The 26609-nt window shown below is 36.9% G+C and overlaps 2 protein-coding genes across 5 annotated transcripts in view; one reads left to right on the forward strand and one right to left on the reverse strand.

The window, feature by feature from the left end:
- The window catches only part of MYNN (myoneurin), a 29458-nt gene extending 19094 nt beyond the window's left edge, over nt 1-10364 (forward strand). The window contains exon 10 of the transcript XR_008996934.1: nt 8239-10364. The gene's annotated coding sequence lies outside the window, so the exon portion shown is untranslated. The remainder of the gene's footprint in view (nt 1-8238) is intronic.
- On the reverse strand, nt 834-24161 carry LRRC34 (leucine rich repeat containing 34). 4 transcript variants are annotated; one of them, XM_036898360.2, is made up of 11 exons: nt 24038-24161; nt 20536-20650; nt 19889-20007; nt 19730-19794; nt 18703-18786; nt 14764-14892; nt 12512-12607; nt 9539-9693; nt 9001-9156; nt 8302-8428; nt 834-1128 (listed from the first exon to the last, which is right to left on the reverse strand). In XM_036898360.2, exons 1-11 carry the CDS (start codon nt 24138-24140, stop codon nt 925-927), a joined length of 1353 nt encoding a protein of 450 aa, XP_036754255.1. In that variant the 5' UTR covers nt 24141-24161; the 3' UTR covers nt 834-924. The 4 variants fall into 4 exon arrangements, with proteins under 4 accessions (XP_036754255.1, XP_057355865.1, XP_057355867.1 ...); XM_057499887.1 differs by lacking the exon at nt 834-1128 and adding an exon at nt 7178-7494; XM_057499882.1 differs by lacking the exon at nt 18703-18786.
- Nucleotides 24162-26609: the final 2448 nt, after the last annotated feature.

A 26609-nucleotide genomic window follows, 5' to 3' on the forward strand; every position in this document is an offset into this window, starting at 1 on the left:
GGAATTCACAATATACTATGTGAAGCCCAGTACTTTGACAACTGTAAAGTTGACCACCACCTTCATTCTGCTGCTTCACTCTCCACATTTAGAGACAGGTGGTGTTTTAGACTGCAGAACCTCAGCTTAATTTAGAGTAATCCTTTAAAACTGCCCACAATTTTTTTCACACTTGCCTGCTTGAATGGTAATAAATCGTTCAGATTAAGCAGACTCTTGGTATGTATGAATAAAGTTGTGACTATAGGTCTGTAATCAAAGGATCCTAGTGCCTATTGCCTCTTCATAGGAATCTTAATTTGAAAACATGATTGGCCACAGACACAGTAATTATTTGCCATCAAATCATTAAAATATTACTGGCATCCTCCAAAAGAGAAAACTAGCTTTAAAAGTTCACTGGCAACACCGACTTGTTTGGAAAGTATATGCTTATATGTATTTGTATGTGTTCATATGTATTTGCCTGTATTTGTGAAATTGTATTAACACTCATCTGTAATACCTAAATAAGATACATAAAATACTTCACTTTTTCAACTTCTAAAGCCCTTGAAAGTCTCTGGGAATCTGCCATCTGAAATCTTTTTACCACTTCATGACAACCTTCATTTTGGATACCTATCATAACCTTTCCTTGTATGGTACTTTACTACTTGATTATACTTATGAAAAGAAACTAAGTTAGTTCCTTGATTTTTCCCCAGGGTTAAAATTTTAGTCTCTAGTTTGTAAAATTTCTTTTAGAACATTATACTACTTAGCTTTTCACAAAGGACAGTTATAAAAAGTTTAATACAGTTATCTTTGACACATTTGACAAAACTTCTAAGTGATTTATGAATGAAAACTTTAATAGGCAATAAAATATCAATCTATGAAAATAACAAGGCAAATAGATGAAAAAATTTTAGAGCTTGTTTTTCATAGTTTTTCACCCACTGGTACAAGAGCAAAACCTGCATTAGATGAGTGGCTGCAGGCTTCTTCGTAAGTTGGTGTCCAATAATAATGCTTTTTAAGGCCATTAGAGACTTCTGCAAGATACACACGTCCATCCACTTCAAATGGCTCCACATCTGTATTGTTAGAATTTAGACGGCCCATTTGAATTAAGTCTGAATATGCCTAGGATTTTTAAGAAAAGGAAAACTTCATCAATAATTTATTCATTTTACAGTACTTAAGCAAATTTCAATATTCAAATTAGCTATGCTAATTGCAATTAAAAATATTCTGAATAACACTGAAGTTTAATATTTTCTAGGTATTATAGATTTTTATTCATTTCATTCCATATGTTGAAATTACATTTTTGCAAAAATTATAGTTTTAATATATTAGGCATGTTTTGTTTAAATGTTTATAATGTAGTATGTTTAATGTTTTATAATGTATTAGGTACATACTGTTGTTAACTCCAAGAGCTAACAATTCTTTGTATACCAGTTTTGTAGACCAAAGATCCCATGATCAAAATTTTCAAGTCCCACAGGAGTTTTTAACTGAGAGGGGAGGTGGTTCTATATGCCCTTGAAGATTTGATGATAGCCAGGGACCCATCTCTCTTCTTTTTTTTGTAACTGAAGTTGAGTTAACACACAATACTGTATTCATTTCAACACAGTATACAACATAGTGATTCAATTATGAAATGTTCACCGCAACAAATGTAGTTACCATTTATCATCATACAGAGGTATTACACCATTATTGACTATGTTCTCTGTATACAAGTCTCATCACTGTGACTTAAGTTTTGCGATTGGAAGTTTGTACCTCTTATCATGCTCAACCTATTTCCCCTACCCCCTACTTCCTCCCCTCTGGCAACTACCAGTTCTCTGTATTTATGAATCTATTTCTGTGTATCCATTTGTTTGTTTTTTATATGCCCCACATAGTAAGTGAAATCATGTATTTGATTTTTTTCTAACTTAGCATAATCCTCTCAAGATCCATCCATGTTGTCATAAATGGCAAGATTTATTTTTTTATATTTTAATTTTTATTTAATTATCATTGATATACAATCTTGTACTGGTTTCAGATACACAACACAGGTTTAAGTTACCTCACCTCTAGTGTAGTTACTGTCTGTCAACATACAAAGATGTTACAGAATCACTGACTATATTCTCCATCCCATACTACTATTCCCATGATCAACTTACACTATGAGGTTTTTGGGCCCCAGTATCACCCTTGCCACCCACCCACTCCAACCCTCTCCCACATGGTAACCACCAGTCACTTCTCAGTGTGCATGACTGCTGTTGTATTCATTCTGTTTTGCTTGCTTTTTAGATTCTACAAGTAAGTGAAATCATATGGTATTTCTCTACCTGGCTTATTTCACTGAGCATAATATCCTCTTGATCCATCTGTGTTGTAAATGGCAGGATTTCCCTTTTTTATGGCTGAATAATACTCCAATATGTATATGTACCACATCTTTTCCATTCATATATTAATGGACATTTGGTTGCTCCCATATCTTGGCTACTGTAAATAATGTGGCAATAAACATAGGGGTGCATATATCTTTTCAAATAAGGGATTTTGATTTCTTTGGGTAAATTCCTAGAAGGGGAATTACTGGGTCAGTTTATTTTTTCTTACAGCTGAATTACATTACACACATACGCCCACTTCTTTATCCATTCATTTACTGAGGTACACTTAGGTTGCTTCCGTATCTTGGCTATTGTAAATAATGCTGCAATACCTGAATTACATTACACACATACGCCCACTTCTTTATCCATTCATTTATTGAGGTACACTTAGGTTGCTTCCATATCTTGGCTATTGTAAATAATGCTGCAATACACAAAAGATGTATCTATCATTTTGAATTGCTATTTTTGTTTTCTTTGGGCAAATGCTTGTAATTACTGGGGACTACGGTATTCCTGTTTAATTTTTTGAGGAACCTCCATACTGTTCTCTGTAGAGGCTACACCAATTTACATTCCCACCACCAGTGCACGAGAGTTCCATTTTCTTCATATACTCATCAACACTTGTTTTTTTTTTTTTGACACTTAGTTCTGATTGCTGTGAAGTGATACCTCATTGTAGTATTGATTTGCATTTCCCTGATGATGAGTGATACTGAGCATCTTGTCATGTGTCTGTTGGCCATGTGTATGTCTTCTATGGGAAAATGTCTACTTGACATTTGCCCATTTTTTTAATCAGATTTTTTTTTTGGTGTTGAATTTTATGAATTATTTACATATTTTGGATATTAAACACATCAGATATATCATTTGCAAATATATTCTATTCAGTAGGTTGCCTTTTTATATTCCTTGCCTGGGAGACTTATCCAGAAAAAAATGTATAGATTTATCAAGAGTTTACTGCCTGTTTTCTTCTAGGAGTTTTATGGTTTCAGGTTTTACATTTAGGTATTGAATCCATTTCAAGTTTATTTTTGTGTATGGTGTAAGAACGTGGTCCTGTCTCATTCTTTTGCATGTAGCTGTATTGTTTTCCTAGAGCATTTATTGGAGTGACTGTCTTTTCCCCCATTATAGTCTTGCCTCCTTTGTCATAGATTAATTGACTATATGAATGTGGACTATCGGTTAATTTATGTGTCTCTTTTGTCCCAGTACCATACTGTTTTGATTAATAAAGCTTTGTAGTATAGTTTGGAATCAGGGAGTATACCTCCAGTTTTGGCTGTTTGAAGTCTTTTGTGGTTCCATACAAATTTCAGGATTATTTCCTCTAGTTATCTAAAAAATTAGTATTTTGATAGGGTTTTATTGAATTTGTAGGTTGCTTTGGGTAGTATGGACATTTAAACAGTTCTAATCCACAAGCATGGTATATCTTTATTTGTGTTATCTTCAATTTCTTTCATTAGTGTCTTAATGCTTTTAAGAGTCAAGTCTTCGACCTTCATTAAATTTATCCCTAGGTATTTTGCTTTCTGATGTAATTATAAATGCAATTGTTTTCTTAATTTCTCTTCATTCTAGTTTGTTATTAGAATATAGAAATGCAACAAGGATTTCTGTATATTGGTTTTTGTGTCTTGTGACTATTGAATTGATTTATTCTGATAGTTTTTTGGTGACGTCTTTAGGGTTTTCTAGGTATATGTCATCTGCAAATAGTGACAGTTTAACTTCTTCCTTACAGTTTGGATGCCTTTTGTCTCTCTGTTTTTGTCTGATTGCATGGCTAGGACCTCCAGTACTATGCTAAATAAAAGTGGTGAGAGTGGACATCCTTGTCTAGTTCCTGATCTTAAAGGAAAAGCTTTCAGCTTTTCACCATTAAGTATAATGTCTGTGGCTTTGTCATATATGGCCCTTATTATGTTGAGGTACATACCCTCTATACCCATTTTATTGATCATTTTTATCATGAATGGTGTTGAACTTTGTCAAATGCTTTTTCTGTATCTGTTGAGATGATCATATTGATTTTTATCCTTCCTTTTAATGTGGGGTATTATACTGATTTATGGATATCCAACCATCCTTCCATCCCTGGAATAAATCCTACTTGGTCATGTTAAGTGATCCTTTTAATCTAGTTTTTAACTTGGTTTTGCTTATATTTTGTATAGGATTTTTTACATCTATGTTTATCAGGGATAATGGTCTATAAATTTCTCATTTTGTAGTGTCTTTGGTTTTGGTATCAGGGTAATGCTGGCCTCGTAAAATATTTGAAAGCATTCTTTTCTCCTATTTTTTGGAATAGTTTGAGAAGGATAAGTATTAATTCTTTAAACATTTGGTAGAATTCACCTTTGAAGCCTTCTGGTCCTAAGACTTTTGTTTGCTGGGAATGTTTTGATTACTGATTCAATTTTATTACCAGTAATTGATCTGTTCAGATCTTTTGTTTCTTCCTGGGTCAATCTTGGAAGATTGGTTGTGTCTAGGAAATTATCCATTTCTTCTAGGTTGTCCAGTTTGTTAGCATTTTTCACAATAGTCTCTTACAGTCCTTTGTATTTACCTGGGTGATCTATCTGTTGATGTAGGCAGGGTATGAATATCTCCTACTATTGTATTAGTGTCAGTTTTATCCCTTTATGTCTGTTAATATTTGCTTTATGTATTTAGGTGCTCCAATTTGGGTGCATAGATATTAACAGTTGTTAGATTTTTCTGTTTTGACCCTTGTTATGTAATAAGCTTGTCTCATGCTGTCTGTTCCTTTGCATGGCGTACCTTTTTCCATCCCTTTACTTTCAGTCATTGCGTTTCTTTAGGTCTGAAGTGATGATGGGTCTTGTTTTTTTTATCCATTCAGTCACCTTATGTATTTTGATTGGAACATTTATATCACTTACATTAAGATGGTTATTGATAGGTATGCATATATCACCATTTTTCTAATTGTTTTCTTGTTGTTTTTGTAGATCTTTATTCCTTTATTCTTCTCTTGCTCTCTTCCCTTGTGAGTGATGACTTTCTTTAGTGTTATGCTTTAAGGTTTCTCTTTATTTTTTGTACCTCTATTATGGGTTTTTGGTTTGTGATTATGATGAAGTTCAAATATGACCTTCTAAGTATATAGCTGTGGGAAAAGTGGACAAGAACATGGTGTCTGTCAGGCTCCCTCACACAGGATATCTGAAGAGGCATGACTCAGTAGTATGTTATCTTGCTTGTACTGCACATGACAGTAAACATATGCTCACTGGCACTGTGCTGGCTTTGTTCTGGAGCCCTATAAGAAGGCTGCCCAGAAAGCTTTGCCAGTGCTCCACACCAAAATAAAGGCATGTTTACAGTTCCACCTGTGCTTCGGTTATTCTTTGGCCTGCCCAAATTGCAGTGCAACCTTCCAGGTACACATCACCTGTATTGACAATAGCCATCTATATTAAGTTGATGGTCACTTAAGTTCCAGTGCATTCTAACAGCACTACATTTTTACTCTCCCTCCACAATACATATGTGTATACACATACATACATATATATTACACCTTTTTGTGATTCCCTTAACTAATTTTTTAGATATAATAGATTTAACTTTGTCTTTTAACCTTCATACTAGCTTCCAAATGATTGATGTACTACTACTACATGTCAGTTTTTTTTAAAACTTTTTATTAAGGTATGATTGATATACACTCTTATAGAGGTTTCACATGAAAAAACAATGTGGTTACTACATTTACCCATATTATCAAGTCCCCACCCATACCCCAATGCAGTCACTGTCCATCCTACGTGTCAGCTTTTATCAGGGAATTTTTCATAATTTTCTTCCTTGTAGTTATGGCCTTTTCTTTTTTCCTTAAAAAAGTCCCTTCATCATTTCTTATAAGGCCCACTGAGTGGTGGTGAAATCCTTTTAACTTTTGTTTCAGAAAACTGCCTTTAAATCTGAATGATAACCTTGTTGGGTAGAGTATTTTTGGTTGTAGGTTTTTTTCCATTCAGCACTCAGAATATATCATGCCACTCTCTTATGGCCTGTAAAGTTTCTGCTGAAAAATCAGCTGATAGCCTTATGGGGTCTCCTTTAAACATAACTCATTGGTTTTCTCTCGCTACCTTTAAGGTTTTTCTCTTCAATCTTTGACATTTTAATTATTGTGTGTGGACATCCTTGGGTTCATCTTGCTTGGGACTCTGTACTTCTTGGACTGAATGTCTGTTTTCTTCCCCAGGTTAGGGAAGTTTACATTCATTATTTCTTCAAAAAAGTTTTCCACACTCTCTCTCCTCCTCCTCTGGGACTCCTATAATGTACTGTTAGGACATTTGATGTTGTCCCAGAGGTCCATTAAGTATCCTTACTTTTTTTTAATTTTTTGCTGTTCACTTTGAGTGCTTTCATTACTCTATCTTCCATGTTCATGATCCATTCTTCAGAATCCTCTAATCTGCTGATGAGTCAGTCTCTCTATTTTATTTTTCATTTCATTTATCGTATTCTTCAACTCTCATTAGTTTTTTAATATTCTCTCTTTATTAAAGTTCTCACTGAGTTCATCCACTCTTTCAAGTCTGGTGTCTTCGTAACCATTACTTTGAACTTCTTATCAGATAGATTGCTTAATTCCATTTAGTTTTTTTCCTGAAGTTTTGTCTTATTCATTAATTTGGAGCATACTCCTGTCTCATTGCATTTGACTTTCCATGTTTATTTCAATGAATCAGGTGAAATTGCTACCTCTCCCAGTCTGGAAGGACTGACCTTGTGCAGGATGTCCCCTGTAGACTGGCAGCTCTGGCTGGCTGGAACCCCAGTAGGCACAGGCCTGGTGGGGTGGAGGTATCTTTGGGCTCTTCACATATGGGACACCCTGGCAGGGTAGCTGGAGGCCTAGCAGGTGCAGGCTAGGAGAGTGACTGTGCACTGCTCCGGTGTTAACTTGAGACAGCTGATCTCAGTCACAGGCAGGCTGCCTTGGTGGGACACCTGGAGCTAGTGTGGGCTAGAGGTCTGGAGTGTGCTGAGGTGGCAGGCAGGCTAGCGCACCCAGACCCTGCTCCCAGCCATGCTGTCAAGACAGAGGAGAAACATAAACAATGGCACTTACTAGCACGTCTAATCCCAGAGAGTGTCAGCAGTTCCCCCACCAAAGGCAAATGATGCTTTAATGTTAGTAAGTGGGATTCCTTCACTTAACAGTCTTTGCCCTGTAAACGGCAGGGATTTTTTTGTGCCCCAGGGCAGGTGAATCTGCGTGGGTCTCTACCACCATTCACATCAGGAGTCAGGTTCTGTTGTCACCATGTCTCCGTATCTCCTACCATTCTATGTGTGGTTTCACACTCTGCCCTCGGTCCTTCAAGAAGAATTGCCTTATATGTAGGTATAGATTCAGTGTATACGTGGGAGAGTGTGTTCTTTCTGTGTTGTCATTGGACACCCCCTGCAAGGGTTTTTTTGTTGTAGTGTACATTTTATTTTTAATGGAGGAATTTTGGTTAGTCCCTTTGCAAAGTTTGAGAGTTTTGATACCCACTTTTCTCCTTCATTCTTTCCAAATAAAAACTATCTGGTACAATGCTTTCTGTTTGTATGGGGGTACCAAGGGCCGTCTATATTTACATAAGCAACATAACCAAATATTTTGAAAACTGTTACTATATCTCTCCAAATTCTGTGTCTTGGTTTAATTTGGGGACAGCAGATTGGAGATTGATTATGCCACTTCAGATTTAGAATAAAAACATACGTGATGTGTTAAAGTTTATCTAAACTGCAGTGTCTCACTATATACTTTGTAATCATTTTTTAGGCACCTGTAAATAATGTCTGCTGTTAAAGAGAGAACCCAGAAAAAGTAAAGAAGAAAACGTACCACACATGTAGCCTCATCAAATTTGTTTCCCCAGATGTAGATATTAGAGAGTACAGGATTTGTTTTCATTGACTGTGAAAGTACAACAAGTCCTTCTCCCTCTATGTTGTTGCTGACTACTGACAACCTATGGAAAAACAAAAAACAGTACCTCTAGAAATCAGTAGTTCCTCAGAGAATCCGTAAGTTAGCAACAACATTTATTATAAATATTTTGTTGTGTGAACTCTCAACATTATTCTTTAAATATGTTTAGTAGTCAAAATATATTGACCATGCAATTCCTAAAATATTAAGAAATTTAAGTTTTCTAATTGGAGGCTTTGTGCACCTAGCAGAGCTACCTACATTTTGGAAACAGTAGATTTTTAGGGTGGATTACAGATACATTTTTAGATAAAGTCATCCAACTAATAATTTTTTTCTTTGGTTCATTCTTAAGTCTTGATCATACTAAATGATTATGATTTTCCTGTTAGAACTCAAGATATTTAATATAAGCAGCAATCTTACTCATTTAAAAAAATTAATCTTAAGACATTACTTTTGAAAAAGAGAGGAAACTAACACTTAATTCATGTAAGTTTAGAAACTGCTCCCTTGTTGCATCATGAATCTTAAGAGTTAAGGGGCTTGAGGTTAATATGCTAAAAAATTTGTTTTTCTTTTATTCTGATTAAATATAAAAACTATACTAACGCTTTAAGACTCCTGTTGTGTGAAGCAAGCGTTTCACTGAGATAGTTTGCTCCTGCATTTTCTATTCTGTTAAAAGAAAGATCTATTACTTCCAAAGTAGTATTGCTTTTCAGTACATCAGCCAAACACTTCATTCCATCATGAGTTATTTTATTGCTGGAAAAGGAGAAACATGTAGTTATATTTGGAAATACAAAGTATTCTCTTATTCAGAGATAATATACTCGAAAACTTACATAGTAATAAGCAGTACTTTATATTTCAGTAAAGATTTAATCATTCAATTTCCAAAAAATGAAATTTTAATGAAAATTTGCAATAAAATGTTGCTTCCATTCTGGTTTACATAATTAAATTGCTCATTCAGGTTATTAGCAGATACCTGTATAAATTAAATACTAAGGTTTAGGATAAAAAATTGACAGCAATGGTTGCATTTTCTCATCTTTGAAATTACTGTCTAACAAAGTATTCTATATATTATGAATATTTACATAGATTATTCACATGACTTCTGAATATATAAATTATCACCTACCAGCTGACATCAAGGTAGCGTAGGCTCCTATTCCGATATAGTGCATCACATAATTGCTTTAAACCACAGTTTTTTATATCATGCTTACACATGTGTAGTTGAATAAGGCAATGATTTTCTTTCAACATGTGCCCTAGATGAACTGTGGCCTCTTCCTAAAAATAGATAACTTTTTAATAAAATGTAATTATGAAGCAGTATATGTTTATTCCAAACATATGCTAACTTATGTAAATTAGCTTTTTAAAAAGATTATTTTGTATCCATTAGGCCTGAGGTTTTTTTTTAATCTTTTTTGCCACAAATGATATCTTTACCATCTTTGCAATATTATATCTTTACTGTCTTAGAAACAGGCAGCAGACACATGTAAAATGCAGGGGTTAAGAGATGTAAAACAGGCTGGTTAAAAAATTATAATCATTAAAAATCAATAATCATTCCAGAAGGAAAAAAAATCTAAACAGTTGGTCCCGTGATGTGTTGATCATATAAGCTCCCTTATTGCTGTACTCTTGAGTCTCTAAATCTTTTTGTACCTTCCATGTTCCTAGACTTTGCTCCTGATTCCTTTTTATAGTTTTTAGACAAAATACAGACATTTCTGAATCTTGATTCTATTTTTTTTAATGTACTAACTAACCCTATGATACATCCTTTGTATTCATCTCAAATTTCAAATGTCTTAACTCTCATTTTTTGGTCATTGGAAGATTTTTTTTTATTCTAAAATCTACTGTTCCCAGGCAAAAGATGTATAACCTCAATAAAGACATCAATACCAAGCACTTTAAATTTTTTTAATTAAAGCATATTTTAAAATGAATGGGCCAAAGTATTTTATGGTAAGGAGAAGTCCTCTTGCATGACTGCTTTATTTGTGTAAGTTTTAGTCACTGGAAATGCTGATCATCAACATGGATGACTATAAATGCTCTAATTGTGTAGAAGTACCTTGAGAAAAACTTAAAAAGATAAATGAAACCACATAGCAATGGTAGATAGTACGTGAGCTTTATAATAAACTCCAAATGCTAGCTTTACCTTTTAATAGCTATATGATTTGGGGAAAATTATTTCATCTAGCTGAATCTGTTTGCTTTTCTGTAAAATAGGTGAAATTATACTTTCCTCACAGAATTAAATAAAAAGTGCCTGGCACAAAACAAGTGTTCTATAAAAAGCTGCAAAGCATTTATTGTTCAGTATTGTATAACTCTATCTGATTTGTTTAAATTACTGTTTTGACACTGAAAAGATTCACCAAAGAGAAGCAGTACTCTAGGATTTTAACAACAGCACACTGACTGCTTAAGGGGTCCAGTATTGCTCTGCATGGTGCCTAGAACAGAGAACTATAATACATATTTGTATTTTATGCATTGATTGCATTTTTAGGTCAAGAAATTGGAAAGAGAGACCAGACTTATTAAAGGATTTGTTGATATGCTCCATTCATTGAATTTGTGACTTAATTTGCCTAGTGGCACCTGGCATCACTATTTTTGCTCCCCAAATAATTGACAGTAAAACCGTTAAATAGGTTTGCTAGCTTATAACAGCAAAGTATAAGGAAACAACAGGATTCTACTCCACAGCCACAGAAGAGTAGAATAATATTCTCAGGGATAGGGTGGTAGCTGCCTTTGAGGAACAGAAAGCAGGCTAGAGCACCAGTCATAGAAAAGTACCCTGGGCTTTTAACTTCTCAGTTGGATTTGGGAATAATGATACTATTCAACGTATTTAAAAGAGGAATTGTGCTTCTAATGTGATATTAACATGCTTATTTCTCAGGGCTTTATCTAGAACATTTTGACTTAGCATTCAAATCCTGTCATGTCCTCAGAACCTTCGCTGCCACCTTTCATCCCCCTGCATTGATTGCAATGGCTTTCCTCATGCTACCAAGGCCCCCAAAGCATACACTCTCCAGACATGTCAATTTCCCTCCACATGGACTGAAAGCTCCTTGAAGACAAGGCCATGTGCTTTATTTGATGTATCTCTAGCACCCAGCACTGTCTGGTTCAGGGCTGCACTCAAATATTTACTGAGTGAATGTTACCAATGAAGCAATTCACTGAATGCTTACTTTGAGCCAGGGATTTGCTAGTCTTTACAGTAATAGGTTCTTGTATTTGAGTATTATGGGTGTCATGTCAAACAAATTAGATTTATGTGCATGCAATTAACATGATGTAAAATTCTGAAAATTTTGGTGAACTACAGAGATAATTCAAAGGGAGAAATCTAGCAGGCAAAAGATGCAAAATACACTTACGAATATGAAAAAAATACATAAAAAATAGGACATTCTCAACTACTCATTCTAATGAAGAACAGTGAGGTGAAGACTAAAGTACTTTGAACATTTTGTTTAGTTCAGTAATTAAGTTAGTTTTTATTCCCTAGTGTTTTACAACTGGTAAGAGAGGGAAGCCACCTGAAAGAACAGAAAGGAGCAAGCAGCAGCCTTGAAAGCAGGAACCGTGTCTCGCTCATGTCTGTCTCCACCATGCAAATCACCTACAGGATCAAGTCCAGACTTTCGTACTGTTACTCACAGATTTTGCCATTATTACTCATAATTTCAAAGGTGGGGTTCAGTCACATCAATATAACAAAAATAAAAGTCACATGGGGCTCTTAAAATCCAACCTTTCAAACTAATCATTTATGCTTTCATCTTAACTAATTTGTCCCTCAGAGGTTTTAGTCACTGAGAATTTGAGTTTATAAGAAAAATAGATGACATGATTATTGCTTAAATAAGCAACCTCTAAAATCATGTTTAGTTCTAAAACTTATCAAGAATTAATAATTTTCCTTTAAGTTTTTCTTTGTAAATAGTAATTTACAATTCTAAAAATACAATGCATTCATGAAATTTAACTTAACCTTCAGTAAGTAGTAGTACCTCATTTTTATTCACAGGTAGTAATATTAACTGCCAATATTTTGAATACATACCTGTTCACCATAGAGTATAGGTCGGTTTAGGTTTATTCCCTTAACTGTTTGGTTCTGAGTAAGGACTGTAGCAAATGCTATCACACTTTGCATTCCCTAAAAACAGGTAAATTCATTAAGGAAACTGACAAAGTATGTAAATTAACCTCCCTAAATAAATATTTCAAGATCAGTAATCCAGATTCCAGTAAGTCAAAATTGTTTTTTTGAAAAGTTTAAGCATTTCCTGCTCCCTGAATTGTAAGTTGATCAAAATTAGAAATGATTAGGTATTGTGTTCTTTCTCCCTGCCCTAAAATCTGTCTAAACGTGTATGTGGGCATTCTTAAGGTTTCATTGTCCATTCCCTAGGGTGTTTAACCTCTAGGTTTGCTCCTAAGCCCCTCAAGGCTCTTAGGTGATGCAGACCTGAGTTGTACACACCTTCTTTTATATTCCTACTCGAACATTAAGTGTGAAGTGTGTGTGTGGTGTGGAAGTGTTACTAGTCACATTTTTTACAGCTCCTACAGGCCTTCCTCTACTTTATTGGAAGGACCTAACCTTCATGTCTGTGATGGATACCACCACGTACCAGCTGTTACGCCAGAAAACCTGGGCCCCCTCTCACTCGGCCAGTCCTCCTACCTTACCACATCAGTTAAACAGTAAACCTTCAGGTTCTGCCTCAAAAAAATGTCTCAAATTAGTCAATTTCTGTGGCCACCAGCCTACCCCCAGTCCTCCTTGCCTATCTGGACTACTGCAGAACTTCCTAAGTGGTCAGTGGGCTTTCTCTTGCCACCCTCTAATTCCCCACAGAGAGACCAGAGTGATCTTTTAAAAGCACCAATCAGATCATGCCACTTTTCAACTTAAAGCCTTTCCGTGATTTGTATTTATAACATAATTTCTTCCTCTTCCCATGGCCCAGATCCACACGCATAACCCACACCACCTTACTGGATCTGGCCCCTGTGAACCTCTTGCACCTGCACTTCAAGGCCCTCTTAACTCCCTCCATCCATTCATTCTGGCTTTTCAGTTCCTAAAACCTGCCAGACTCAGTATTTCATCATTCATGTACTTCCTTCATGAGGTTTGCCACATTTGAGTATCACTATCTACCTAATACTTTTCCATTAAACCAACTCATTTTTTCACTTATTTTAAAACCATATCACTACATAAATGGAAAACCCAGAATCCCTTGAAATGAATAGAAAGCATTTGTGAAAACTACATGAGTATTAAAATTACCTCAATCAGTATCAGCAACACTATCCATACTATACTTGGGGAAGCACTATATTACAGCCAAAGTGTGCTGGACCCCCTGCCTGGAATGTCCTGCCATAGACCCTCTCCCAAGGCAGTTTTTTCTCATCCTTCCTAACTCCTCGGTATTCTTCAGGTCTGAGAAGATCATTCTGTCATGCAGGTTACCTCCTTCCCCATTACCAGAGTGTTTGGGCATCTTCACAGCACTGCACTTGTTTATCAATGTGTTCTCAACTAAAATACAAGCTTTCTAAGGGTATAGACCATATCTGATGCACTCTTGTATCCCTGGAATATAGGACGATGACTGGTATGTGCTGACAATGTATATTGAATTAATGGCTTTGCCAGAACCATACTGACTGCAATTGCCTTTTTAAGTTTCAGAACTGATTACCTAAAAAATAAAACCTCCTGGCCCATCTTATTGTTTATGTGTACCAGTGATTCTGCATTAATTTGAGGCCATACCACAGGTTTTCAGCACTGCCTCAAAGCATGTTTCAGAAAATGAAGCCTGGAATTTGAAGACATGGCAAAAATGCACACCTCTCATTATTGGGCCAAATGAAGATTCAGCACAGCTTTTACCACCAACATTTTAGGTTTTTATACTGCAACATTACTTACTGCAAAGTTTTCTAAAAGTGAAAAATTTTATGTTATACTAATGAGTAGTATTTATTTGTTTAATTAAAGTGAACACCATCTTTTTCCTAAAAAGTCCCTTATAGCGTTTATGGATGGAAGTTCAGAAAGATTTTAATTATACTGGATATTCTATAGTATTACTGCAATTTGAATTTATTAACAGTACTATTATGCCTGGGTACAAAAAAAAATCTTTTTCTCTGATATCAGATATTAGACATAAGCTTAATCATTCATAAATAAGACTGTCATTTTGCTGGTCTCTTTAACAATTATCTATCCTGGTTTCCAGGAAGAATGACCCAGAATCTGAGTGATTTTCTCATAAGTAATTTACTCACCAGATCACAGTCACCCAGATCTAATTTCTCTAATGATGAGTTAATTTGTAGCATTGCAGCAAAAAACATTCCTCCTTTATTTTCGATCTTGTTTCCAGTCATTCTTAGGTATTTCAGAGTTGTATTCTTCTGAAAAGAACAGAATCAAAACTTGATTAAGTTTTTAATCAACAGAATTTTCTGTAGATTAGGAATTAGGAGACCATATTACTACTGGAAGAGTCACCAATTTTTCATGGAAATAGAATAAGATATATTCCTTAAAGGTAACATTCAATTTCCCATGATAGAAAAAAATTTAATTTAATAGGTCAGTAGAAAGAATGACCAGGAAACAGATGCCCAAATAATGAGTAGTAAGTGAAGCAGATTTTAATAAACTTGGCTTTCATTGGGAAATGTATAAACTTTCTAAGAAAATTATACTTTTTTCCTAATTGAGATTCATATAACACAAAATTAACCATTTTAAAGTATACAAGAAATAACTGGCTTTTATTGTATTTAATGTTGTTTAGCCATCACTTCTAGCTAGTTCCAAGACATTTTTATCACCCTCAAAGAAGTCCCTGTACCTATTAATCAATCATTCCACATTCCCCCATACCACTTTTAAAGTGATACAATTTCTCAGATAGTTGCAAACTTTGATTCCTTCTCTTATTCACTATTTTGGTAAATCTTTCACAAAATTACAGATGTTTCATTGTCCTAACAAAAAACATTAGAACATCTAAGTGTAAATAAATATCCTTAAAATTAAATCAAACCCCCTAAGAGCAGGAAGAAGGCAAGGATGTCTACTCTTACCACTTAATTATTTAACATTGTACTGGAGGTTCTAGACAGGGTACTAGGCAGGAAAAACAAACAAAAGAACATCCAAGATGGAAAAGAAAGAAACTGTTTGCATATGACATTATCTTACATGTGGAAAATCGCAAGGAATCCACCACAGTAAAGCTGTTAGAATACATGAGCTCAGCAAGACTTCAGGACACAAAATCAGATTGTAAAATTTTTTTACAAAGTCAATTATATTTTTATATACTAGCAATGAACAAAAGTGAAATTAGGTAAATTTTTACAAAAGCATCAAAACATTTACAATATTTTAAATATATCTGCAGTTACAAAATTATAATAGCATCAAAAAATAAAACAGGAAAAAATTTAGCAAAAGAAAAGCAAAATCTGCACATTAAAAACTACAAAGCACTGTTGAAAGAAATTAAAAGTCCTAAATAAATGGGAACATATCCCATGTTCATAGATCAGAACACTTAATATTGTTAAGATGGCAATACTCCCCAAATTGATCTAAAGATGTAAAGGAATTACTGTCAAAATCCTAGCTGCTTTCCTTGCAGAAATTGATAAACTGATTTTAAAATTCATATGGAAATGCACCGCACCCAGAAAAGCCAACATAATCTTGAGAAAATGACAAAGAGGATTCACACTTCCTGACTCAAAGCTTACTACAAAATTTCAGTGATCAAGATAGCATGAGACTAGCATAAGGATAGATATATAGAGTAATAGAATAGAATGGACAGTACAGAAATAAACCCTCACATTTATTTATAATCAATATTCGATAAGGGTGTCAAGAAAATTCAATGGAGGAAGAAGAGTTAATAAATGATTATTAGGGGAACTGGAATGCACATACAAAGGAATGAAATTAGATTCCTACCTCACATCAGATTCAAAAATTATTAACTCAGAATGGATCAAAGAACTAAAAGAGCTAAAACAAAAATATGTTAGTGGAAAACATAAGTGTAAATCTTTGTGATTTCAGGTTAGGCAAAGTTTTTTTTCAGAAATTACACCAAAAGCACAAACAACAAAAGAAAAAGTAGGTCAACTGAACTTCATCAAAATTAAAAATTTCATGCTTCAAAGGACACCATTAAGAAAGTGAAAAGACAGCCTGCAGAATCACAGAAAATATTTGCAAATCATTTATCTGATATCACATCCATATATATAAATAAGTCTTACAACTCAAAAAAATAAATAATCCAATTTAAAAATGAGCAAAGGATTTAAATAGACATTTATCCAAAGAAGATAAACAAATGGCTATTAAGCACATAAAAAGATACTCAACATTCATTACAGAAATGCAAATCAAAACCACAAAATCTCTCACACCCACTAGGATAACTAAAATCAGAAAGACAGTAAGTGCTGGTGAAAATATAAAGAAACTGGAATACATACATTGTTGGTGGAATTGTAAAATCTTTAGAGAACAGTTTGGCAGTTCCTCACAATGTTAAACAGAGTTACACATGATTCAGCAATTTCACTCCTAGGTATATCCCAAAAAATTGAAAACGTGCACACAAAATATGTGCTAATATTCACAGTAGCACTATTCATTACAGATGAAAAGTGGAAACCCAAATGTCCATTAACTGACAGATGAATAAAACATGATGGAACACTTCTCCAAAGAAGAAATTCAGGTGGCCAACAGGCACATGAAAAGATGCTCCACATCACTAATTATCAGGGAAATGCAAATAAAAACCACAATGAGATAACACCTCACACCAGTTAGGAAGGACAACATAGAAAAGAGTAGGAACAACAAATGCTGGTGAGGCTGTAGAGAAAGAGGAACCCTCCTACACTGCTGGTGGGAATGTAAACTAGTTCAACCATTGTGGAAAGCAGTATGGAGGTTCCTCAAAAAACTAAAAACAGAAATACCATTTGACCCAAGAATTGCACTCCTAGGAATTTACCCTAAGAATGCAGGATCCCAGTTTCAAAAGGACATATGCACCCCTATGTTTATCACAGCACTATTTACAATAGCCAAGAAATGGAAGCAACCTAAGTGTCCATCAGTAGATGAATGGATAAAGAAGATGTGGTACATATACACAATGGAATATGATTCAGCCCCAAAAAGAAAACAAATCCTACCATTTGCAACAACATGGATGGAGCTAGAGGGTATTATGCTCAGTGAAATAAGCCAGGTGGAGAAAGGTAAGTACCAAATGATTTCACTCATCTGTGGAGCATAAGAACAAAGCAAAAACTGAAGGAAGAAAACAGCAACAGATTCACAGAATCCAAGAATGGACTAACAGTTGCCAAAGGGAAAGGGACTGGGGAGAATGGGTGGGAAGGGAGGGAGAAGGGGAAAAGGGGGCATATGATTAGCACACATAACATTGTGGGGGGGGTGCACAGGGAAGGCAGTAGAGCACAGAGAAGACTAGTAGTGACTCTGTAACATCTTACTACTATGATGGACAGTGACTGTAATGGGGTATGTGGTGGGGACTTGATAATGGGGAAATCTAGTAACCACAATGGTGCTCATGTGAGTGTATATTAATGATACCAAAAAAAAGTGATGGATCCAAACAATGAATATTATTTTTTGATACTAAAAATAAAGTATATTACAATATGGATGAACCTTGAAAGCACTAAGCTACAAAAGGCCACATGTTGTATGATTCCATTTATATGAAATGTCCACAATAGGCAATCTATAGACAGAAAGTAGATTAGTGACTGCCAAGGGCTGGGGAGTGAGGGAGAGAAGCATGGAAAGGATTGCTAACAGGTGGAGTTTTATTGGTGGGGGTGGGGGTGAAAATGTTCCAAAAACAGTGACAGTGGTGATGGTTGCCCAACTCTGAACACACTAAAAATTCCATTGAACTAAGCACTTTAAAAGGATGAGTTCTTAGGTATGTGAATTATATCTTAAGCTATTTATTTCTAAAAATTCAAAAATGCTCTTGTAATGTTCACATTTTAATAAATTGAAGTTCAATATTAATATACATTCACACAAGATTAAAATAGCAAGTTCACATTAATATTTGATTCTGTTGTTCCAAGCTATCAGAAGTTAAAATTCCCAAATGAAATCTTAATTTGAGGTATATAAATGCTTACATGAAGTGCTTTAGCAATCAATTCTCCACCTTCAGGCCCAATATCATTAAACATAAGATTTAAGTAAATGAGAGTATTCTGTTTCTATGATAAGGAGAGAAAAGAAACTATTACACATGTATTGTTAGAAATCAATCAGTATTACATAAAAGCTGCTTTAAGTAAAAGTGTTTACCTCCAAAGAAAATATAACCCAGAAAAATCTGAAAGTCCAGTAAAAAAATTACCATTGACAAAAAGCCACCACTCTATTTTAACATAAGTATGATTGCAATATAAATGAAAGAAAAGCTCAAAGTATGGATGTGCTTTATATATTTAACCATTATGTACAAGTTTGCAAAAAATGACTCAGGAGCTCTAGGTACCAGGCTCTACTGAGACCAAATATTCAAATGGGTTTTCAGTATATCTCAAGTGTTATAAATATCACACAAGTTCAGGACCCTTGACATTTTGCAAAACTAGTACTGTGTGCATGTGCCATTAGATTAGTTGTTTTCACTGTAAACAGAGAAAGAAATTTTGATAATGATATTTTTTGCAGCATTTTTATTTGTGATTGCCCAGAATAACTTGGTTACTCCATTTTTTAAAAATCTTCACTCCATCCTCACATTGTACACCATTGCATGGATATGAGAATTTTAAAATCATTTTAAGCTCATCAGAAGCACTTTCAGCTTGGTACAAGTTGTTAGGAAATCACAAAGCCAGTTTAAGGAGGAATAAAAAAATGATACATGTCTGCTGCTTTAAACATTTTAACTGAAAATACAACTATCCACATGTTTGCCAATCTTCTGAGGTTGAACAAAGCCTTTCCCGTAAGTACGCCTACTCTGACTGGTGAACCACACTGTCTTTCTTAAATGAAATGCAACCATAATACAGCACCTCAGCTTGGGTGTCCCAAAGTGAAGTCTGCAAGAAAGCTCAAACCCTTCACCCAGAAAGGATTGGTTCTTAACTGGCTCCTGGGATTAAAAAAAAAAAGAACTAAGAAAATTTTGTAGTAAAATAATACCTGAAGCAGTTTTGCAGCATAGTATGCACCAACATCATTTAGGAGATTGTATCTAACATCCAAACCTGAAGAACATGGATGAATAGAAGCTGGTATTCCTTACAATGAATAAAATCAGGAAAATGAAAGCAGGAGGTAATGATTCTTAAGGAGGCATACCATTAATATATGGATTTGTCTTTAAAATTTTGGAAAGAATCCAAAAATCTTCACCTGTTACTTTTTCTACTGGCATTAAGCGACTGTTACCAGCAATGTTTAATGTGATTCCTTTCAATCTGTTAAATCACAAAATAAGAAACGCAGTAAAGGAATAAAAGTATTTTTGTTTCATGTGTAAATAATAACATCATGGATAGCATTTACTGGAACCAAGTACGAATCACAGTATAGATTTATACCAAGTAACTTAAAATTACTAAATATTTTACAGATTTTGCAAAGCACTTTCATACATACTGTATAACTTAACCTCTCTCACACACGAAAGAAACAAAGTATCCCCACTTGAAAATGACATTGACAACTTCAATGATTTGCATAAATAAGCACAGTTCACAGTAATTAAGGACAAATCTGGAGTCTAGACTTTGAGTATGCCAGTCTAGTGTTCTTCCCAGTAAATTCCACTACCTCCAAGACCTACTAACAGTGTCAGTCATCTACTTCTCTGAATCAAAAGGTATATGTCCATTGTATCATGTTTTAGCACAAATGGCTTTAAAATCGCTCAATATTCCAGCATTTTCTCACAGATGAACTATCAGTAAATACTGCTGATGTAATCAAGTATTTGTCATCCTTACCTCTTTTCAATTTCATCATCCACTTTTTGGAGAATATGTAATATAAAAGGATTAATTTTCTTGGACTTTTCCATACATAGATCGTAATAATGTTCCTGGAGACTGCCAATAGGTTCTGGAGTTTTTGAAAAATAAATGCATTATCATTCACCACATGTAAATTATACCAGGGGCTTCTTTTTTTCTGAAACAAAAAATTACACTTCTTTAAAAGATATGAATGTGTGTGAGGGTGTGTGTGTGTGTGTGTGTGTGTGTGTGTGTGTGTTGGGGAAGAAAAAGAGAATTAAGAATAGAGAAAGAAGAGAAACATAAAAGGAACACAAGGGTCAGGAGAACATAAAAATGCTCTTTGGAGAAATAGGGCCACAGAAGCACCCACTGAGGGAGGGCAGACACTAATTTAGAAGGGATACAAAAGGAGAACTAACAGGCCTGGCAGCTGAGGAAAATGATGTCTAGAGGAATTAAGTATTTTGTCCAAAATAAGGCAGCTAACAAGAACACAATACAAATGAACTCCAAAACCTCTTTGCACTCTGCCACACTGGCTAAGGGTGCCTCAAGGTTTCTTACAATGGCTTCAAATAAAGACAATTTTATCAGAAAATCTAAATTCAAAAGGCAGCTGAAAACCACCAAGTACCATAGGCTTTTTGAATGCCCTCAGTTGCATGCAGGTTGATGGCATGTTTGAACACAGCTCTGTTGATTCTGCCTAACACCTAGTTGAAAACTGGTTCATAGAAGCTCTTCACCTATCTTGTACTTCATTTCCTCTCTCTGAAGGTGATTTTCCCCTGTTCTGTCCTGAATAAAGAAGGCAGAAACAAAGCAGAAGATGAGCTCTCCTTCCTACTATAGCTGTAGGTTTTCTTAATGGTCTTATTGGTTTTTTTGTTTTATTTGTGTGTGTGTATGTTATTACTAGTTTCAATATTACTTTAAAAGGATCTTTTCTGAGGCCCAGACCTTCTGAGTGGAAGCTATGCTGTCACTTTTCTTAGAAACCCATACCACTGTTTTCTGTCCTACCTCTTGTATATGTCTCTTTTAAAATTTGTGCTCAGAGATCTCACTACTCAAACCAGCTAGTGTCTTCAGGAATCACCTTCTGTAAGTCTACATCTCAAAGATGTTCTATGCTGAATGGCTTTCTACACTGCATGAACTAAAGAGTTTGCTAAACAAATTTTCAAAGCAAGTTTTAAGATAAGGGACATTAAAAATGAAAGCATATAAACTTTGCTTATAATTTCTTAAAATGAGCTTTTAAAAAATAAGTTTAACCAGGGACATTATAATTAGCACACATGATATAGGTAGGTCATGGGGAAGGTAGTATAGCACCAAGAAGACAAGTAATGACTACAGCACCTTACTACGCTTATAGAAAATGACTGCAATGGGGTATATGTGGGGGACTCGATAATATGGGTGAATGTTGAAACCACAATGTTGCTCATGTGAAACCTTCCTAAGATTATATATCAATGATACCTTAATTTAAAAAAAAAAAACAATAAGTTTAACCTACAGTTATTCCAGACAGCTTGGAAACTTTACAAAAAAAATAAGCATTCATCATTAATCCCTCTGCTAAAATTACCACAATTGAGAGCTAGGGATATTTCCTCCCTATTGGTTTTCTTTTATGTATGCATATATAAACATTTTAAAACAAATCAGAATGTATCAGTATAGTTTCTTTTCTTTTTCAGTTAACATTGTATTGTGAACAGCTTTCCCATGTTACTAGATATTCTCTGAAAATGGTAAATGTCAATAAAATTTCTGCCTTGTATCATCAAATAAGGTTGAGAAGTGCTGAATTAAAGCTCAACAAACCCCTATTTACACTTCTCAGGACGTATAAAACACTCAGGTGCACAGAGACTTTTCAAATTATTGAGACTGAAGGGGTGGGAAGATGGAAATGTTCCATTTCCCAGACTAGTGTGACCATGTTCACCTGAAATGCAGTCTAGGAAATGCTACTTTAGCATCCTACACAGGAAACAGAGCAAGTAGACCTCGAACAGATTTACTTGGAGCTGGGCTCTCACTGGGCTTCTTTCCACCTTTCTGGCTGCTACCTACCTTGGTATTAAAAAAAGAGGACCGCTCAATGTCTCTTGAGGTTCGGTGCCTGCACTCAGCTGGCTGCACCACAACTAAGACAGGCAGAAATGTGTTGGACCTACAACTCAAGTTTTTGTGAATGGCATGAAGGAATCTTAGATTACAAGCTAAATAAAGCTACAGTCACAGAGAAGACAAGTAGTGACTCTGTGGCATCTTACTACACTGATGGAAAGTCACTGCAATGGGATATGGTGGGGGACTCAATAATATGGGTGAATGTAGTAATCACATTGCTTTTCATGTGAAACCTTCATAAGAGTGAATATCAGATACCTTAATAAAAATAAATAAATAAATACAGTTACAGAAAGTTATAAGAATATTCTTATTTAATTACCTGGTCATGGATTTAAAGTATTTAAATGTTTCTGTTATATTTTTCTGCTACTCCTATTTAAAATTCAATTCTAAGTATTTCAGGATTTCATGTCAGGATTCTATTGTATGTTAGTACCAAAAGTTTGTTTCTTATATTGTATTCATATTAGAAGAATAAATCAGTCTTCAAATTGTAAAGCAAAAACTAGGAATAACCAGTTAAAAATGAAAATGTCAAGAACTAACCCAAATTTCATTTTTCGTTCACACCTAAATCTTAAACTCTCAATGATTTTCACTTAACAGCACGTTTTAAAATTTCTAGGGGAACAGCTCACTTTGGAAGTGGTTCTCTACCCTCTCCTAAACGTAAACAGCCAAGTGCTGGGAAATTGAAGGATCAGGATGGAGAGCGAGTCAAACCTGGGTGCCTATTCAGAACTGACTGTGTTACCTAAATTCCAATCTGAAATTTCTTCTTATGCTAAAGGCCGAGCATAACAAAGCCCATCTCACGGATGCAGTGAGGAATACGTATGGCTTCGGGCACAGTTACAAACCTACAAGCACACACTTTAAAACAAGCATCCAAAGCGGAAATGGTGGGGGAGAAGTGGTGTGCAGGCTATACTTAATTTGCCAGAAATATTTAAAACGGAGGTGGCATAGACGTGCAAAGTTAGAAACGTCTCCAGACCCTCTTGCCCAGCTGGACACAAAAAGGGGGCCCAAGAAGGGCACGCCGACACCCTTCCCGGACACTAGAGGGCAAAGCGACAGACACACCTTCCTTCAAGACACCTAACAGGCGAAGGGCGGGCCCACCGCGGGGACTTGGGGCTCCCTCCCCGCCTGCGCTGGGGACGGCCCTCAGTTCCGGCTACATACAGCTGGGGTTCCCTGGGGCACCTCCCGCTGCGCCGCCTCAGGCGGCAGCCTGCTCCGAAAAATCGGCTGTACGACCTTGCAGCTCCGGCGCCAGCGCCCCTCGCGCATTTCATCGGCCCAGGAGGGAGCCGAAGGACACCCTGTTCCTTACCGCTACCGTCTGCCAGGGCCCAGGCTGGAGCAGGAGTCGCAGTAGGGGCTGCAGCGGGAGATGGGAACTTGGCCGGGTTAGCCTCATCCGGGGGGCGCGACATGCCGCTCTTACCCAGCGGGCCGCGGCCGCGTTGTCATGACGACCGTGCGCATGCGCCTTCCCTGGCCTGGGCCTGTTGGTGCCGCGCCGGCGTTCAGCGAACCGCAGCACGCCCGACGCCGAGTCCAGCCCGCTGTGCTTCACGCTGCCATTACCCGCTTGGGCCCAAAGGCCTGCCTGAACAGGCAGTGCCCGCCAATGCTGTGGAGGCTCCAGGTCACCCTGCGCTGAATTAAAGACACACTGAGGGAGGGTGTCCCAGTTCCTTCGCAGGGAGAAATTGTCAAGGTTTAGTGGGCACAGCTGATGTACTAAGGGCTGGGGCTATGTCTTGCTAAGGGGTTTCAGCCCCTAGCAAGTTCGCTATGGATTGAGTGTGACCAAAGAAATGACAGTAGAACGTTTCTTTGCGGTGAAAGGGTTTATTACCCGCCTCATTCCCCCGACAGGTCGAGCACTAGCGTCTCTGCCTCCGCCCCACTGGGCCTAGCTCTGTATGTAGTGCAATAATATCTTATTGCCTAAAGGTGTGGAAGCAGTAGCCTAGCAACAGGCCGGTGACATCATCAGGTGGTTTAAGTTCAGTGAGGATCCTGGCCATAGGAACCCCAACTTCCCCATACTCCACACCTCCAGGATTCTCGCTTTACAATCTACACACTCTCAATCTTCAGGAATGGTCCCTGTGCAAGAAAGCTAGAGCACTGTAACCAGATTCCACAACAGCAACAGGATAATAACAACTTCGAGATAATAACAAAAATTAACATACAACAAGATTTTGATACAGTTAACAAAAATTATAATAATCCTTAAGCCAGAGAAAGTTCCCAATCCATAAACATCTTAGGGGCAATAAGAAATATGTTTTAATGACACCAACATAGGCAAATCTTGTCCATCAGGTAGGATGCATGCAAGAGAGTGGTCCTGTAAAGGACTGTAGCAGGAAGGGGGTCCCTTCCAGGTCTAGTATACGATACTTTTACTCCTTTCCCCATGGGGGTTACTGAAGGATCTATGTATAGTGCTACTGGAGGTGTATGCACTGGCCACAATGATAAAACAAAACTCCCGATAAGATGCTCCTACCTTCTGGCCGTTCAGGATATACTACTGTGACCTTTGGCGGCCACTCTGCTGTTATTCCAGGAATACACAGGAGGCCAGCTTCCAGGCCATGTCCCCAAGGTGCCAGGAGAGCCAGCCATCGTTAGTCCATGTGTCGAAAGGTCCAAGGCCACATCCACTCAATAGAGCCTCTGAGGTCCAGTGCAGTTGGTGCTGGCAGCAAGATGTTATTCTGGTGGCCAAACCTTGACCTCAGTGATTCTTTCTTGTTTTGTACTTGCAGTTGTATAGGGGAGGCAGCCATATGTGTTAACATGTCTACAGGGCTCAGGGCTCCCTTTTGGGGTCTCACTTTCAAACGCTGTAGCACAGTTCATAAGCAGACTGATCATCCCCACAGACTATTGGTATCTGACTTTAGTCTGGATTTTAACAAGCCATTGTGCTTGTCTATCATGCCTGCTGCAGTAGGATTGTATGGCACATGAAACTTCCATTTGATTCCCAGCTGTCGCACCCATTCTGACAGTGTATGTCCAGTAAAATGGGTGCCCTAATTACTCTCAATTACTTGTGGTTGGCCATAGGCAGCAAAGAGACGCTCCACGCCTCTTTTGGTTGCCTGCTGGTCTGCACAATGGGTAGGAAAAGCAACCAGAAGTCCAGTAGCTGTGTCCACACAAGTCATAGCATATCGGTAGAGGCCCAATATAGTCTAACTGCCACCTGACGAGGAGTATAGGCCCATGTTGCTGTGGAACTCCGTGTAAGTCTCTTTGGGAGCACACGACACACTCCTGCCAGGCTATACTAACTTCTTCAAAGGTCAAAGTCAAGCCCCAGACAGGCTATAGCCCGTATTGTCTTTTGCCCCACATGCAACATACATTGATGTAACCATTGGGCTACATCAGGGCAGGCTTTCCTTCTAACCAACATATCTGGGCCAATTTATCTGCTTCATCATTTCCTGGGGATGCCAGTGGCAAATGACCTGTCACATGGTATACTATAATTCTTTTAGTCTTAACACAGGCCCATAAGTCTTGCCACAATTCTTGCCTCCAAAGGGGCCTGTGACCAACCAGCCAGTTGGCATGGTACCAGGTTGGTAGCCACAGGGTCAAGCCCCAATAGAAGGCCCAGCTGTCAGTGCAGACAACTATAGGGGAGGGTTCCTGGGTGATCACAAGCCACACGGCCCGCAACTCTGCCCATTGGCTGCTCTTCCCCTCACCATCTTCCATCTATATTGTCTCAATCTTAGGCTGGAAAGCTACAGCCCTCCATTTTGGGGGCTGACCATGGCCGAAGCCATCTGTGTACCATGCATCTTTGGGTTTAGGGGCTCTTCTCTCCCAATAAGGACTCTCTGCTACTAATGGTTCAAAAGCAAGTT

The sequence above is a fragment of the Manis pentadactyla genome, chromosome 1 (genome assembly GCF_030020395.1).
Source record: "Manis pentadactyla isolate mManPen7 chromosome 1, mManPen7.hap1, whole genome shotgun sequence".
NCBI classification, from domain to species: domain Eukaryota; kingdom Metazoa; phylum Chordata; class Mammalia; order Pholidota; family Manidae; genus Manis; species Manis pentadactyla.